This window comes from Mustela lutreola, chromosome 1 (assembly GCF_030435805.1).
Source record: "Mustela lutreola isolate mMusLut2 chromosome 1, mMusLut2.pri, whole genome shotgun sequence".
Classification (NCBI taxonomy): domain Eukaryota; kingdom Metazoa; phylum Chordata; class Mammalia; order Carnivora; family Mustelidae; genus Mustela; species Mustela lutreola.
Genome location: NC_081290.1, coordinates 83,283,971 through 83,302,585, shown reverse-complemented (window position 1 = coordinate 83,302,585; position 18,615 = coordinate 83,283,971). Strand labels below are relative to the sequence as shown.

Sequence of the window (18,615 nt, the reverse complement as noted above, 5' to 3'; positions counted from 1 at the left end):
TCTGCCTGCCTCTCTGCCTGCTTGTGATCTCTGTCTATCAAATAAATAAATAAAAATCTTTAAAAATTAAAAAAAAAAAAAAAGGATGCGTGAAAGAATAGTCACCAACCAGGAATCTAGTCGACAGTAATTCCTTCTGTGTCATCATCTCATGTAATCAGTCTCAAATTCCAGTGATTTTCAAGCATTTCTTAAATGTTTTTCTTACTTTCCATGTTTTCTGCCATTGCTTTAGATACCATCTTTGCCTGGTAGCTAAACATCCCATAGCCAGACTCTTGACTTGAATCTTGCCTCACTCAAATCCTTCTTCCAGTTTCTTGTTAAAGTAGATCTATCCAGAGATATCTGACATATAAAAATTTCTTTTTTTTTTTTTTAATTTTTTATTTTTTATAAACATATATTTTTATCCCCAGGGGTACAGGTCTGTGAATCACCAGGTTTACACACTTCACAGCACTCACCAAAGCACATACCCTCCCCAATGTCCATAATCCCACCCCCTTCTCCCAAACCCCCTCCCCCCAGCAACCCTCAGTTTGTTTTGTGAGATTAAGAGTCACTTATGGTTTGTCTCCCTCCCAATCCCATCTTGTTTCATTGATTCTTCTCCTACCCACTTAAGCCCCCATGTTGCATCACCACTTCCTCATATCAGGGAGATCATATGATAGTTGTCTTTCTCTGCTTGACTTATTTCGCTAAGCATGATACGCTCTAGTTCCATCCATGTTGTCGCAAATGGCAAGATTTCATTTCTTTTGATGGCTGCATAGTATTCCATTGTGTATATATACCACATCTTGATCCATTCATCTGTTGATGGACATCTAGGTTCTTTCCATAGTTTGGCTATTGTGGACATTGCTGCTATAAACATTCGGGTGCACGTGCCCCTTTGGATCACTACATTTGTATCTTTAGGGTAAATACCCAATAGTGCAATTGCTGGGTCATAGGGCAGTTCTATTTTCAACATTTTGAGGAACCTCCATGCTGTTTTCCAGAGTGGCTGCACCAGCTTGCATTCCCACCAACAGTGTAGGAGGGTTCCCCTTTCTCTGCATCCTCGCCAGCATCTGTCATTTCCTGACTTGTTTATTTTAGCCATTCTGACTGGTGTGAGGTGATATCTCATTGTGGTTTTGATTTGTATTTCCCTGATGCCGAGTGATATGGAGCACTTTTTCATGGAATTGCATTAAATGTGTAAATTGCTTTAGGTAGCATAGACATTTTCACAATATTTATTCTTCCAATCCAGGAGCATGGAACATTTTTCCATTTCTTTGTGTCTTCCTCAATTTCTTTCATGAGTACTTTATAGTTTTCTGAGTATAGATTCTGTGCCTCTTTGGTTAGGTTTATTCCTAGGTATCTTATGGTTTTGGGTGCAATTGTAAATGGGATTGACTCCTTAATTTCTCTTTCTTCTGTTTTGCTGTTGGTGTAAAGAAATGCAACTGATTTCTGTGCATTGATTTTATATCCTGACACTTTACTGAATTCCTGTATAAGTTCTAGCAGTTTTGGAGTGGAGTCTTTTGGGTTTTCCACATATAGTATCATATCATCTGCGAAGAGTGATAATTTGACTTCTTCTTTGCCAATTTGGATGCCTTTATTTTCCTTTTGTTGTCTGATTGCTGAGGCTAGGACCTCTAGTACGATGTTGAATAGCAGTGGTGATAATGGACATCCCTGCCGTGTTCCTGACCTTAGCGGAAAAGCTTTCAGTTTTTCTCCATTGAGAATGATATTTGCGGTGGGTTTTTCATAGATGGCTTTGATGATATTGAGGTATGTGCCCTCTATCCCTACACTTTGAAGAGTTTTGATCAGGAAGGGATGTTGTACTTTGTCAAATGCTTTTTCAGCATCTATTGAGAGTATCATATGGTTCTTGTTCTTTCTTTTATTGATGTGTTGTATCACATTGACTGATTTGCGGATGTTGAACCAACCTTGCAGCCCTGGAATAAATCCCACTTGGTCGTGGTGAATAATCCTTTTAATGTACTGTTGAATCCTATTGGCTAGTATTTTGTTGAGTATTTTCGCATCTGTGTTCATCAAGGATATTGGTCTATAGCTCTCTTTTTTGATGGGATCCTTGTCTGGTTTGGGATCAAGGTGATGCTGGCCTCATAAAATGAGTTTGGAAGTTTTCCTTCCATTTCTATTTTTTGGAACAGTTTCAGGAGAATAGGAATTAGTTCTTCTTTAAATGTTTGGTAGAATTCCCCCGGGAAGCCGTCTGGCCCTGGGCTTTTGTTTGTTTGGAGATTTTTGATGACTGTTTCAATCTCCTTACTGGTTATGGGTCTGTTCAGGCTTTCTACTTCTTCCTGGTTCAGTTGTGGTAGTTTATATGTTTCTAGGAATGCATCCATTTCTTCCAGATTGTCAAATTTGTTGGCGTAGAGTTGCTCATAGTATGTTCTTATAGTAGTTTGTATTTCTTTGGTGTTAGTTGTGATCTCTCCTCTTTCATTCATGATTTTATTTATTTGGGTCCTTTCTCTTTTCTTTTTGATAAGTCTGGCCAAGGGTTTATCAATTTTATTAATTCTTTCAAAGAACCAGCTCCTAGTTTTGTTGATATGCTCTATTGTCTATTTGGTTTCTATTTCATTGATTTCTGCTCTGATCTTTATGATTTCTCTTCTCCTGCTTGGCTTAGGGTTTCTTTCTTGTTCTTTCTCCAGCTCCTTTAGGTATAGGGTTAGGTTGTGTACCTGAGACCTTTCTTGTTTCTTGAGAAAGGCTTGTACCGCTATATATTTTCCTCTCAGGACTGCCTTTGTTGTGTCCCACAGATTTTGAACCGTTGTATTTTCATTATCATTTGTTTCCATGTTTTTTTTTCAATTCTTCTTTAATTTCCCGGTTGACCCATTCATTCTTTAGAAGGATGCTATTTAGTCTCCATGTATTTGGGTTCTTTCCAAACTTCCTCTTGTGGTTGAGTTCTAGCTTCAGAGCATTGTGGTCTGAAAATATGCAGAGAATGATCCCAATCTTTTGATACCGGTTGAGTCCTGATTTAGGACCGAGGATGTGATCTATTCTGGAGAATGTTCCATGTGCACTAGAGAAGAATGTGTATTCTGTTGCTTTGGGATGAAATGTTCTGAATATATCTGTGATGTCCATCTGGTCCAGTGTGTCGTTTAAGGCCTTTATTTCCTTGCTGATCTTTTGCTGGGATGATCTGTCCATTTCAGTGAGGGGAGTGTTAAAGTCCCCTACTATTATTGTATTATTGTTGATGTGTTTCTTTGATTTTGTTATTAATTGGTTTATATAGTTGGCTGCTCCCACGTTGGGGGCATAGATATTTAAAATTGTTAAATCTTCTTGTTGGACAGACCCTTTGAGTATGATATAGTGTCCTTCCTCATCTTTTATTATAGTCTTTGGCTTAAAATCTAATTGATCTGATATAAGGATTGCCACTCCTGCTTTCTTCTGATGTCCATTAGCATGGTAAATTCTTCTCCACCCCCTCACGTTAAATCTGGAGGTGTCTTCGAGCTTAAAATGAGTATCTTGGAGGCAACATATAGATGGGTTTTGCTTTTGTATCCATTCTGATACCCTGTGTCTTTTGACAGGGGCATTTAGCCCATTAACATTCAGGGTAACTATTGAGAGATATGAATTTAGTGCCATTGCATTGCCTGTAAGGTGACTGTTACTGTATATGGTCTCTGTTCCTTTCTGATCTACCACTTGTAGGCTCTCTCTTTGCTTAGAGGACCCCTTTCAATATTTCCTGTAGAGCTGGTTTGGTGTTTGCAAATTCTTTGTTTTTGTTTGTCCTGGAAGCTTTTAATCTCTCCGTCTATTTTCAATGATAGCCTAGCTGGATCTAGAATTCTTGGCTGCATGTTTTTCTCATTTAGTGCTCTGAAAATATCATGCCAGCTCTTTCTGGCCTGCCAGGTCTCTGTGGATAAGTCAGCTGCCAATCTAATATTTTTACCATTGTATGCTACAGACTTCTTTTCCCGGGCTGCTTTCAGGATTTTCTCTTTGTCACTGAGACTTGTAAATTTTACTATTAGGTGACGGGGTGTGGGCCTATTCTTATTGATTTTGAGGGGCGTTCTCTGAACCTCCGGAATTTTGATGCTCGTTCCCTTTGCCATATTGGGGAAATTCTCCCCAGTAATTCTCTCCAGTATACCTTCTGCTCCCCTCTCTCTTTCTTCTTCTTCTGGAATCCCAATTATTCTAATGTTGTTTCGTGTTATGGTGTCACTTATCTCTCGAATTCTCCCCTCGTGGTCCAGTAGCTGTTTGTCCCTCTTTTGCTCAGCTTCTTTATTCTCTGTCATTTGGTCTTCTATATCACTAATTCTTTCTTCTGCCTCATTTATCCTAGCAGTGAGAGCCTCCATTTTTGATTGCACCTCATTAATAGCTTTTTTGATTTCAACTTGGTTAGATTTTAGTTCTTTTATTTCTCCAGAAAGGGCTTTTATATCTCTCGAGAGGGTTTCTCTCATATCTTCCATGCCTTTTTTGAGCCCGGCTAGAACCTTGAGAATTGTCATTCTGAACTCTAGATCTGACATATTACCAATGTCTGTATTGATTAGGTCCCTAGCCTTCGGTACTGCCTCTTGTTCCTTTTTTTTGTGTTGAATTTTTCCGTCTTGTCATTTTGTCCAGATAAGAGTATATGAAGGAGCAAGGAAAATACTAAAAGGATGGCAACAACCCCAGGAAAATATGCTTTAACCAAATCAGAAGAGATCCCAAATCGTGAGGGGGGAGAAAGGGGATAAAAAGAGGTTCAAAAAGGAAGAAAGAAAAGAAAAGAAAAGAATTTAAAAAAAAGAAAACAAATACAAAAATATAAAAAAGAAAAAATATATATATTGGATAAACTAGTTAAAAAACGTTAAAAAAGAAAAAGGTAAAAGTTAAAAAAAAATTTACCACAAGGCGAGAAAAAAAAATAAAAGAAAAAGAAAAAAATCAAATTAACTGCAAGACTAAAAAAAATCACACGAAAAAAGCCATGAGTTCCGTGCTTGGCTTTCTCCTCCTCTGGAATTCTGCTGCTCTCCTTGGTATTGAAACCACACTCCTTGGTAGGTGAACTTGGTCTCAGCTCGATTTCTTGTTGATCTTCTGGGGGAGGAGCCTGTTGTAGTGATTCTCAAGTGTCTTTGCCCCAGGCGGAATTGCACCGCCCTTAATAGGGGCCGGGGTGAGTACTCCGCTCCCGTTTGCTTTCAAGAGCTTTTGTTCCCTGAGCGCTTTCCGTAGAGTTCCGGAGGATGGGAATACAAATGGCAGCCTCCTGGTCTCCAGCCCGGAGGAGCCGAGAGCTCAGGGCCCCACTCCTCAGTGCGTCCTCAGAGAACAGCGCCCAGTTACTCCCGTCTGCCTGACCTCCGGCCGCGCTCCGAGCTCACCGAGCCTGCGACCGGTTCAAGGTAACCCCGAGCTGTGAGCTTACTGTCGGCTCTGTCTCTGTAGCCGGCTTTCCCGTTCCAATACTCGCAAGCTCTGCGACACTCAGACACCCCGGATCCTTCTGTGACCCTGGGGGACCCGAGGCCACGCTGACCCCGCGTGGGCTTCACCCCAGTTTAGCCTCTGGAGCGATGTCCCTCAGCGGAACAGACTTTTAAAAGTCCTGATTTTGTGCACCGTTGCTCCGCCGCTTGCCGGGAGCCGGCCCCTCCCCCCGGGGTCTATCTTCCCGTTGCTTTGGATTCACTTCTCCACTGGTCCTACCTTTCAGAAAGTGGTTGTTTTTTTGTTTCCAGAATTGCTGTTCTTCTTGTCTTCGATCTGCCGATGGATTTTCAGGTGTTTGCAATCTTTAGATAAGGTATCTAGCTGATCTCTGGCTAGCTGAAGCAGTCTCAGCCTGCTACTTCTCCTCCATCTTGACCCCTAAGTCCACATAAAAATTTCTAATACTCTTCATTATTGGGGCGCCTGGGTGGCTCAGTCGTTAAGCGTCTGCCTTTGGCTTGGGTTGTGATCCCAGGGTCCTGGGATCAAGCCTCAAATCAGGCTCCCTGCTCAGTGGGGAGCCTGCTTCTCCCTCTCCCACTTCCCTGCTTGTGTTCCCTCTCTCGCTGTCTTTGTCAAATAAATAGATAAGTCTTTAAAATTCTTCATTACTTATACCATCAAATCCAAACCTCTTGCCAAAAGGCCTTGTAAAATTAGGACTTGAGTACTTTTCCTCTATGCCCCACTTTTGGTGACCATAGACTATCTTTGTTTTGTTTTATTTACAATTTTATTAAAATTCCAGTTTATTAAAATACAATAATATTAGTTTCAGGAAAATAATTTTGTGATTCATTACTTACATACCACACCCAGTGCACATCACAACAAATGCCCTCCTTAATGCCCATCACCTATTTAGCCCCTCCCCACCCACTCCACCCCCAACATGTCTGTCTGTTCTCTGTAATTAAGAGTCTGTTTTTGGGGCACCAGGGTGGCTCAGTTGGTTAAACGTCTCCCTTCAGTTCAGGTCATGATCTCGGGGTCCTGGGATCAAGCCCCACATTGTGCTCCCTGCTCAGCGGGGAGCCTGCTTCTCCTTCTGCTCCCCCCTCTTGTGCTCTCTTTCTGTGTCATGTAAATAAATAAAATTTTAAAAAAGAGTCCGTTTTATGGTTTGTCTCTCTTTCTCCCCCCAACATTCATCTGTTTGTTTCTTAAATCACACCTACGAATGAAATCACATGGCATTTGTCTTTCTCTGACTGACTTATTTCCCTTAGCACAATACTCTCTAGCTCCATCCACAAGACTCTCTAGCTCCATCCACATCACTCTCTAGCTCCATCCACATCATTGTAAATGGCAAGATTTCATTCTTTTTTATGGCTGAATAATATTCCTGTGTGTGTGACCTCTTTATCCATTCATCAGTTGATGAATACTTGGCTGCTTCCATATTTTGGCTATAATTGATAATGCTGCTGTAAACATCAGGGTGCATGTATCCCTTCGAATCAGTGTTTTTGTATCCTTTATACCTAAAGGATATACCTGCAATTGGATTATATGGTAGTTCTATTTTTTTTTTAAGATTTTATTTATTTATTTGACAGAGCGATCACAAGTAGGCAGAGAGGCAGGCACAGAGAGAGAGGGAGGAAACAGGCTCCCCGCTGAGCAGAGAGCCCAATTTGGGGCTTGATCCCAGGACCCTGGGATCATGACCTGAGCCGAAGGCAGAGGCTTTAAACCACTGAGCCACCCAGGCGCCCCAGTAGTTTTATTTTTAAATTTTTGAGGGACCTCCATACTTTTTCTATAGTGGCTACCCCAATTTGCATTCCAACCAGCAGTATAAGAGGGTTCTCCTTTCTCCACATCACCAACATCTGTTGTTTCCTGTGTTAATTTTAGCCACTCTGACAGTTGTGAGGTGGTATCTCATGTGGTTTGGATTTGTATTTCTCTGATGATGAGTGATGTTGAGTGATGTTGAGCATCTTTTTTATGTCTGTTGGCCATCTGTATGTCTTATTTGGGAAAATGTCTGGTCTTGTCTTCTGCCCATTTCTCAACTGGATTATTAGTTTTTGGGTGTTGAATTTGATAAGTTCATTAAGATTTTGGGTACTAATCCTTTATTAGATGTGTCATTTAAAAATATATTCTCCCGGGGCGCCTGGGTGGCTCAGTGGGTTAAAGCCTCTGCCTTCAGCTCGGGTCATGATCTTAGGGTCCTGGGATCGAGCCCCTTATCGGGCTCTCTGCTCAGCGGGGGCCTGCTTACTCCTGTCTCTCTGCCTGCCTCTATGCCTACTTGTGACCTGTCTATCAAATAAATAAATAAAATCTTTTAAAATATATATATGTATATTTTTTCTCCCATTCTGAAGGTTGTCTTTTAGCTTTATTGATGGTTTTCTTTGCTGTAAAGAAGCTTTTTATTTTGACCTTGTCCCAATAGTTCATTTTTGCTTTTATTTCCCTTGCCTCAGAAGACCTATCTAGAAAAAAAATATCTACAGCCAACGTCAGAGAAGTTACTGCCTGTGTTCTAGGATTTTTAAGATTTCAGATCTGATTTAGGTCTTTCATCCATTAGGTCTTTCATCCATTTTGAATTTATTTTTAAGTGTGGTGTAAGAAAGTGGTTTAGTTTCTTTCTTCTGCTCATAGCTGTCCAGTTTTCCCATCACCATTTGTTGAAGAGACTGTCTTTTTTCCATTGGATATTCTTTCCTGCTTTGTTGAAGATAAGTTGACCTTATAGTTGTGAGTCCATTTCTGGGTTTTCTGCTCTTTCCATTGATCTGTGTGTCTATTTTTCCACCAGTACCATACTGTCTGGATCACTATCGCTTTATAATATAACTCAAAGTCTGGAATTGTGATGTCACCAACTTTGCCTTTCTTTTTCAAGATTGCTCTGGCTATTTGGGGTCTTTTGTGGTTTCATACAATTTTAGGATTGATTGTTCTAGCTCTGTGAAAAATGCTGGTCGTATTTTGATTGGGATTGCATTAAATGTGTAGATTGCTTTGGGTAGCATGGACATTTTAACAATATCTGTTTTTCCATCCATGAGCATGGAATGTTTTTCCATTTCTTTGTGTCATCTTTAATTTCTTTCATCATTGTTTATTGGTTTTCAGAGTATAGATCTTTTACCTCTGTGGTTAGGTTTATTCCTAATTATCTTTGGTTTTTGGTATAATTGTAAATGGGATCAATTCCTTAATTTCTTCTGCTGCTGCTTCATTATTGGTGTAGAAAATTCAACGGATTTCTGTAGGTTGATCTTTGTATCCTGTAACCTTACTGAATTTGTATATCAGTTGTAGCAATATTTTGGTGGAGTCTTCAGGGTTTTCTACATAGAGTAATATGTTGTCTGCAAATGGTGTTAAGTTTCACTTCTTTGCCAATTGCCTTTTATTTCTTTTTATGTCTGATTGCTGAGGCTAGGACATCCATACTGTGTTAAATAACAGTGGTGGGAGTAGACTCCCCTGTCTTGTTCCTGACCTTAGAAGAAAAACTCTGTTTTCCTCCTAAAGGATAATATTAGCTGTGGGTTTTTCATATATGGCCTGTATGATGTTGAGGTTTGTTCTTTCTTTAGTTGTCCACATAGGCCAGATGGTTTTAGTTGTCCACATCGTCATAGAGACAGTCCCTCAAGGCCTCTGCTTATGCTGTTGTTTCGGCTTGGAATTGTCTTTTCTTCTTCCCCTTAAGCCCCCCATATCCCATCACCAACCACTTACTCTCTTAAAACTTACTTCTGTGTATCCTCTACCAGAAATTTCCCTGCCCTCGCTCTCAATCCCAGGCTAAATAGGGGACCTCTTTTGCATACAGTGTGTATTGTTGTGAATTGTTTCTCACTTTCTCTTCCCCATTAGACAAGGGAAGGTACAATTCTAGTGCCTTCCAAGGACCTGGCACTGTTCATTTGCTCCATGATTGAATATCCTGTGTCCTCCTCTTACCTGCAGAGATCTTCCGTCATAGCCAAAAGATGTTTTCTCTTTCAGATCTTAGAGATTAAGATGAAACATCTTCATGTTTAGCATAGGAGAAAAAGTATTTCTTTTTTTTTTTTTTAAGATTTTATTTATTTATTTGACAGACAAGAGATCACAAGTAGACAGAGCAGCAGGCAGAGAGAGAGGAGTAAGCAGGCTCCCTGCTGAGCAGAGAGCCCGATGTGGGGCTCGATCCCAGGACCCTGAGATCATGACCTGAGCCGAAGGCAGAGGCTTTAACCCACTGAGCCACCCAGGTGCCCCAGAAAAAGTATTTCTTTGGGGTCACATTTCTAATACAAATAAAGAGATTATAAAGCAAATAGTTTCATTCATTGTTTAAATTGATACTTATCTTTGTAAGTAGTTGTGTATAATCATGATATATACATTGTGACATTTTAAACTATGATACATAATTATCTAAATTTTTTATGATTGGAGGCAGTTACTTAGATTCTTCAGAGTAGAATTACAGAGTTTTTTTTTTTTTTTAAGATTTTATTTATTTATTTGACAGAGAGAAATCACAAGTAGACGGAGAGGCAGGCAGAGAGAGAGAGAGGGAAGCAGGCTCCCTGCTGAGCAGAGAGTCCGATGCGGGACTCGATCCCAGGACCCTGAGATCATGACGTGAGCCGAAGGCAGTGGCTTAACCCACTGAGCCACCCAGATGCCCCCAGAGTTATTAAATACTGATTTCTGTGGGTACAGATGAGTATGGTTGCAACATCTGATAAAGGGTTAATACCCGTTGCTTAATGGTTCTAAAATGATGCCCCACTTTGGGACCCAACAAGTGCCAAAGAAATACTAGTTTTGATATTTGGGGCTAGGTATGCCTTTTTTAACTATTAATATATTGTTGAAAATTCTGTGTTAATTGCCAATGACAGATGAGATTGGTGGTTAATTTCAGAGTTGAGTAATAAAATGGTGCATTTTTTTTTTTATAATTAACTTTCACAGTTTTTGGAGAGACAGATGCCTTTTCTTTTTTTTTTTTTTTTTTGAGATGGCGAGAGAGAGAGAGAGCGCGCTCGCACGAGCGTACGAGCGTTTGTGCTCATGAGGTGGAGGGGATGGACAGAGGAGGGAGAGGGGAAGAGAGAATTTAAGCAGGCTCTAAGCCTGGTGCAGAGCCAGCACCAGCACAGAGCCCGACATGGGGCTGGATCTCATGACCCTGAGATCATGACCTGAGCCAAGTTTATGCATCAGACGCTTAACTGACTGAGTCATCCAAGCACCCCTAGAGAGACAGTTGACTTTTAAGTTAAAAGAGCCAGAGTTGCTAATAAACACTGTAGAAAACAGAATTGTCTTCTATTTCATGGAATGATTAGAACACAAATTATACCCTTTTATATAAGAATACTGCAGTTGATGTTTCTGACTCTCTCAACATATTTTCTCCACTGTAACCAGTTCTGCTTTAAAAAAATAACAGTTTGAAAGGTACAGCATTCATAACATTAAATAGGGAGGGTAAGGGTAGAGTTTTTGATAGGTTTGTTACCTTAAGATGGGCATGTTTTTTTTAATGCTGTTTCAGTCCTTTTAATAGCAGAACTTTTATTTTTTTCAATGGCCTATTTCCCAGTTAAAAGTTTTTTTTAAAACAATCACATGATGAATTACGTAATATGCGGTTTATTTTTCTTACTATAATTATTCATAAAAAGGAGTTTTATGGAAATTATAAGTTATAGAAGCAATCATTATTAACTGTGATTATAAACTAGCTGTTTTAAATGAAGATTTTAGTTTACGGTAAGGTGAATGTTTCTCTTTTGAAAAGTTATTGTATAAACAAATCTTACTAATAATGGTAGGCTTTAGCTTTCATTTTAATGTGACAGCCATGCTGAATAGTTTTATGCAAATAGGTTGTTTGATGTCCAGTTTCCAAATGGCTTATGTCTGGATATAATTGCACAATCAACTATTAATGTGAATTATTGTCCAATGAAATTGTCTGAAGTCAGCAATAACCTTACAGGGGCTGAATTAAAATTTAAAAAAAAAACAAAAACAGCTACCCTTAGATTCTAGAAGAAGGCTATCTCCTTTATTTGTTTTCTTTTCTATCACTATACTTTTTTAACCCTCTCCTCCAACTCCATTTCTTGAAGACTCTTAAAAAGTGTCCTGGGGGCGCCTGGGTGGCTCAGTGGGTTAGGCCGCTGCCTTCGGCTCAGGTCATGATCTCAGGGTCCTGGGATTGAGTCCCGCATCGGGCTCTCTGCTCAGCAGGGAGCCTGCTTCCCTCTCTCTCTCTCTCTGCCTGCCTCTCCGACTACTTGTGATTTCTCTCTGTCAAATAAATAAATAAAATCTTTAAAAAAAAAAAAAAAGTGTCCTAGAAAATAATGTTGATGCTTATAATAAATCAGAAATAGTAAGGAAACTTGAACAAGAACTTCCACCTCCTCCCACTTCTCTGCACACCTGGTGCCTGAAAGACATAACTATTTTTCTTTTGTTTGGCTCCTATTCAGAGTATCTTTTCTATTTTTCACAGTGATGTTGAACCTGAATGGCTGGACAGTGTGCAGAAAAATGGAGAATTATTTTATTTGGAATTGAGTGAGGGTGAAGAAGAAAGCCTCCTTCCTGAGACTCCTACTGTGAATCATGTCAGATTCAGTGAAAATGAGATTATAATTGAAGAGGATGATTACAAAGAAGGAAAAAAGTATGAACCTAAACTCAAGCGGTTTACCAAAATTTTAAAAAGTAAAAGTCTTTTACCCAAGCGCCACAGTAAAAAAAGTAGTAATGGCAATGAGCCAGTGTCCATTCTAAAGCATCAGTCTGACCAGAAAACAGGAGTTGTTGTCCAACAGCGGTACAAGGATGTGACTATTTATGTAAACCCCAAAAAGTTAACTGTGACCAAAGCCAAAGAGCAACTTAAGCTTCTGGAAGTCCTGGTTGGGATTATCCATCAGACCAAGTGGAGCTGGAAAAAAGGTGGAAAACAGAGCAGTGGAGAAAGGCTTGTGGTCCATGGCCTGCTGCCAGGAGGCTCTGCTATGAAGAGTGGTCAGATATTAATTGGTAAGTGTTGCTGGTAAACATCATTTCTTGTTTGCAGAGATTCATGATTAGTGATGCCTTCTGAGATGTGATCAAAACAGAATTATATCCAAAGTCTCAACAGATTAAGGACTGCATGATGGTATTTGGGACAGTAGCGACATTGTTAGGCATGGTGTACTACAAGGCATAACGCTCTTAGACTAAGTACTTTAGGGATTGAATATGTGTGTGCCTCATTTAGGTCAAGGAATAGCTTAACTAATTGTTGAGTTTTGAATTATATCATTTTATTTCATCTTGCTTATATTTGCTGACAAGAAAAAGAAAATAAGTTAATTTTACAGTGATAATATCGATTTGAATGACCTATATCCAATAGCGTGATATAAAAATATGTAATTTATGAACAAAAATATTTTTACATTTGTGTTTTACTTGAGTACACTAAGTTCTTGAGAGTGGTTTTTAAACTGTTTTGTTTGGCATATTTAGCAACATTGATGTTATACATAAATTTCATTTTAAGTGTGGTTGTCATAAAATATCTTACCAATTTAAAGGTTAAAAAATGCATCTGAAAGTTATTCTGAATATATGTTAAGGTGAGCATTTTGTATTGCTGATACATTTTCAGCTGTTGGATATAATGCTTGAGTTACTAGTAATTTTATTACAAAGGTAAAAGCTATGTCAAATGTGAGAATATATTATTAATGAAACTTAAAATCAATGAACAAATCTAAAAGCTGACAGTCTTTTAAGTTGACTCAGCCTATAAGATTTAGATATAGGAACTTTTTTTTTAAAGATTTTATTTATTTGACAGAGATCACAAGTAGGCAGACAGGCAGGCCCAGGTAGAGAGGAAGGGAAGCAGGCTCCCCACTGAGCAGAGAGCCTGATTTGGGGCTCAATCCCAGGACCCTGGGATCATGACCTGAGCCAAAGGCAGAGACTTTAACCCATTGAGCCACCCAGGCGCCCCTAGATATAGGAACTTTTATAGCTACCTTAGAAACATTTAAAAATATTTCTTTAAGTCTAAATTGTATTTGTTTGTTCATTGATTCCACAAAACTTTTGAGTGTCTGCTGTCAGGAATACAAATATTATTCTAAGGATCCATTTACTCCTCCTAAGAGGCTCATACTGCAGTGCAAGAGGTGGGTCAGAAATAGGCAGTTTCACATAGTATGATTAGTGTCGTGATAGGGTTTTACATAGTATGATAGTTTCATATAGTATGATAAGTTTCTCATCGTTTGATAAGTGTCATGATAGGGTTTACAAGAATGAGTCACATAGGAAGAGCATCTATGCAATCTATCCTAATGATTGCAGCAACATCTCCACATTCTCTTCTTACAGTTTAATGTTGGTACTCCTCCTACGTTTTTTTTTTTTTTTTTTAAGATTTTATTTATTTATTTGACAGAGAGATTGAGATCACAAGTAGGCAGAGAGGCAGGCAGAGAGAGGGGGGGGGAAGCAGACTCCCCACTAATCAGAGAGCCCGATTCGGGGCCCGATCCCAGGACCCTGAGATCATGACCTGAGCTGAAGGCAGAGGCTTAATCCACTGAGCCACCCAGGCGCCCCTCCTCCCAAGTTTTAAGTTAAGTTTTTGTGTCCTCCCTTCCCTACTCCTGTGGGCCTGAACCACAGCTTAAGTAGTACTATGTGATTTCAGAGGTGGGATCATAAAAGGTGATACAGCTTCTGCCTAGTATTCTTGGAATTCAGTTGCCATTGTGTGGGCAAGGCCGGTCCACATGAAGAGGCCACAAGTACTATTCTGGCTAATCAGCCCCAGCTGAGGCCTCAGCTACCCTGCAGCATCAGCCAGCACACATGAGTGAAGAAGCCTTACAGAAAATTCCAGCCCCAACCACCATCTAGGTGCAACCACATGGGGAACCCTGAGTTTGAACCTCAGCTAAGCCCAGTCAACCCCAGAACCAGGAAGGATAACAAATTGTGCTTGCTGTTTTAAACTCTAAATTTTAGGGTCATTCATTATGCAGCAACAAATAGCTGGAACAGAAGCTAATGCATGCTTACGTTCTCTCAGGTGCTCAACTTCCTTTTTGGTAAAATGTCTCTAAGGTTTCTTCTTTTTGTTCTGTCAGGATGCCATAATTCATGCTTATGAATTCTTCTCTGGTTGTTGCAAAACACCATAGCTTTAAGATAGCACATGATGGGAAACTCCTATATTTATCTGGGACCTCTGCTCAGGACCTAAATGGACTGATTTGTAGACAAATCTCTGAAATGCTTCTTAGCCATTCCACTTGAAACCTAATAGAGAGTTGGTTATTGTCAGTGAGCATCCCATTCCATGTTTCATTTCCCCGATCCTCCAGTCTACTGAACCTTCTAGGAATACTACTTACCTAGACCTGATCTTTTTGCACCATCTCTATGGGAGGAAAGAAAATGAACTATAGAGAGGAAGAACATGCTACGTCGTCCTGTTGTTTATCGTGAAAATAATTTAAAGATACACAGGATGTTGGTAGTATACTTTTTAACCCGAGTGTGGTTATATAGGTATGTTCACTTTTTGATAATTTATTGTTGTAGTAGTACTTTGTGTGCACTTTTCTGCATGTGTATGAATAGCAATGAAAAGGCAGAAAAATGAAGTTCATGATTTCAGTTTCAAAATGGAAGAGTTTATGATTTACCAATAAGTAAAAAAAAAAAAAAAAAGATATGTCAAAATAAAATGATTATTTCATCCTCGGTGCATAGCAAAATGCTTGGTTGATAAATAAGCCCTAAAAACGTTTATTGAATAAATGCACAAACTGTGTAGAAAAATACTGTGGAGGGAAAACAATTGGAAGTAAATATAAAGACACCAAAATGCTGGTAGGGTTTGTGTGAAGATGTTACAGATGGTTTGTTTTCTCTTTTTTCAGAGTTTTAATTTTATGGTGATATTGTATATTTTTAAAGTTGTATACTTAGGGATAAATAATGAACAATTTTTAAAAAGATTTTACTTATTTACTTTATTTACTTATTGAGAGAGAGAAAGAGTGCACATGTGCAGGTGCAAGAGCTGGGGGGGGGGCAGGCAGAGGGATAAGCAGGCTCGTGCTGAACAGGGAGCCCGACTAGGGACTCAGTCCCAGGACCCCAAGATCACAACCTGAGCCAATGGCAGACGCTTAACCAAAAGAGCCACCTAGACACCCTAATGGACATTTTTGATGTCATTGTGACTTTAATTTTTGATGTCATTGTGACTTTAATAATTCCACAGCATGGAACTTTGTTATTTGTTTCTTTCATAGTTTCATTGTATACTGAAATCTGTGGTTGAACTGTGATGTAATCCCATAGGCAAGAGAGTCTTAAAAACTTTGTCCTGGTAATGCAGTTTGCTGGCCATTGTCTAGCTGGAGAATGATCCTCCTTTGACTTAAGTGCATTGGCCAACCCAACTCTATTCTATTTTGATTCTTCTTTGTTGGGATTTTGGAGGGTTTGCTGCATATTCTGGTGCCATTTTTGTTCTTACTGCTGACCTGTGTCTTTATTTTTTTATTTCTGAGTTTTTCTTAAAGTTTGACCACTAGGGTGTCCACGGTGGCTCAGTCATTTAAGTGGTGGATTCTTGATTTGGGCTCCGGTCATGATCTCAAAGTGGGGAGTTCAAGTCCAGTGTTGGGCTCCCTGCTGGGCCTGGAGCCAGCTTAAGATTCTCGCCTCCTCACTCTGACACTCCTTGCTCCTCCCCACCACCATGCATGTGAGCACATGTGCTTTCTCTCTCTCAAATAAATAAATCTTAAAAAAAAATAAAAGGGGTGCCTGGATGGCTCAGTGGGTTAAGCCTCTACCTTCGGCTCAGGTCATGATCCCAGGGTCCTGGGATCGAGCCCCACATCCGGCTCCTTGCTCAGCAGGGAGCCTGCTTCCCCCTCTCTCTCTGCCTGCTTCTCTGGCCTCTACTGATCTCTCTCTGTCAAATAAATAAATAAAATCTTAAAAAAAAAAAAAGAAAGCCACAGTTCTTTGCTCCCTGACTACCTGTAGCCAGCCTCCATCCGTAGACCAAAGCAAATCCTCTTCTGACCTGCATCCTAGAAACTGCATATCACCTTGGTGATTGTTTTTTTTTTTTATCAAGATGACCCATTTTTGCTCATTTTAACCAGGCGTATTATAAGGATGGAAAGGATAGGGTTAAAGAAATCACACATTAATGTTCTCAACACGCATACCCCTGTAGAAAGTTTCTGCTCAACAATAAAACAAAGTGTTTTTTTTTTATTTTTTATTTTTTATAAACATATAATATATTTTTATCCCCAGGGGTACAGATATGTGAATCGCCAGGTTTACACACTTCACAGCACTCACCATAACACATAACCCTCCCCAATGTCCATAACCCCAGCCCCCTTCTCCCAACTCCCCCCCAGCAACCCTCAGTTTGTAAAACAAAGTTTTTATTTTAAGTACTTTTTGTGTGACTTCTAATGTTCTCACCTGTGATCATTGAATAACTTTGTTTTATATGACACACTTGTGCTATTTCTCTTTTAAATTTTTTGAAGTTGTTTTTTAATCTTTTTAAAAATCTTTTTGAGGTATATCATACATTGATAACATAGACAAATCTTAAGTGTGCACTCAGCGAATTTTGACGTATGTATATAGTTGTGTAACTACCACCCAGATCAAGATAAAGAACATTTCCAGTACCCAGAAGGCTCCATGATGCCTCCTCCCAGTTAATACCCTCTCCCTTCTGAAAATCCACTTTTCTATCAACAGAGCTGACTTTTTCTCCTCCTCTTCCTCCTTTTTAATTTTACCACTTCTCAAACTTCATTTAATAGAAGTCTATAGTGTATATTCTCTTGCATTTATTTTCTTTATTTTATAGTATGTGAGAAATATATAGGTTATTGCTATGTAGTATTCCATTGTATATTCATTTTTCCATTTCACTGTTGATGGATATTTCCAGTAAAAACATTTTAAGTGCTGGGACGCCTGGGTGGCTCAGTTGGTTGGACGACTGCCTTCGGCTCAGGTCATGATCCCGAATTCCAGGATCAAGTCCCGCATAGGGCTCCCAACTCCATAGGGAGTCTGCTTCTCCATCTGACCTTCTCCTCGCTCATGCTCTCTCTCACTGTCTCTCTCTCAAATAAATAAATAAAATCTTTATAAAAAAAATTTTTTAAGTGCTCTTTTTAAAAGATAGGTTTGGGGTTTTTTTGTGAACACCTAATGGTTTTGTTTTATTCTTTAGTATTTTATATGTTGTTATTTGATACACATTTTTATTTTCACTTTCTGTAATACTTGAAACATTTCAATTTCTCCCCACTTTTTTTTTTAATATTTATTTGTTTATTTTAGAGAGAGAGAGTGAGCGCAAGCTGAGGGAGGGTCTGAGGAAAATCTCAAGCTGACTCTGAGCTGAGCATGGAGCCTGACATGGGGTTCAATCTCACAACCCCAAGATTATGATCTGAGCTGAAACCAAGAGTCACACACTTAAACAACTGAGCCACCCAGGTGCCCCAGTTTTCAGTTTTGTTAACAAAAATAACTGCTGTGTTTGTCTGTCTCTCCTCCCTCACATCATTTCTTTCCCACGTTTTTACCTGTGGTAGTGGACCCAGTAGTAAAGGAAAGAAACAAGCAGTGATTTCACTGGAAAAATAAAATTAGAGTTTTTAGGCCTTCCTAGAGAGTTTCTGGGGCAGTTACTTCCTTCTACAGCTGAGTAACAGAAGGATTATGTGATTTACCCAAGAACAGAGGGCAGTGATAAAGCTGGGAACTACAAGTTCTGATTTCTATTCACAAAACTCTCACTTGCTGTGGTGCTCACTTGATGGGTGGGGGAAATGCTGAAGGATTTCTCTTTGGAGCCAAAAAGAAAAGAAATCATTTCATCCTTTCAAAATGTAATTTGGAAATAAGGATTAAGCTACAACAATGTACCACCTAACCCATTTTATCCATTTTGAGACACTTATCCAAACGAAATAATCTAAAACAGATCTATAAACC

At 39.4% G+C, this 18,615-nt stretch overlaps 1 protein-coding gene across 4 annotated transcripts in view; it reads left to right on the top strand.

Annotated features, from left to right (window-relative positions):
* Window positions 1–18,615, top strand: part of INTU (inturned planar cell polarity protein) — an 88,893-nt gene that overhangs the window by 10,211 nt on the left and 60,067 nt on the right. For all 4 annotated transcript variants that reach the window (XM_059168902.1, XM_059168903.1, XM_059168901.1 and 1 more), the window contains exon 2: window positions 12,047–12,585. In XM_059168902.1, coding sequence (XP_059024885.1) covers window positions 12,047–12,585 — 539 coding nt within the window. The remainder of the gene's footprint in view (window positions 1–12,046; window positions 12,586–18,615) is intronic.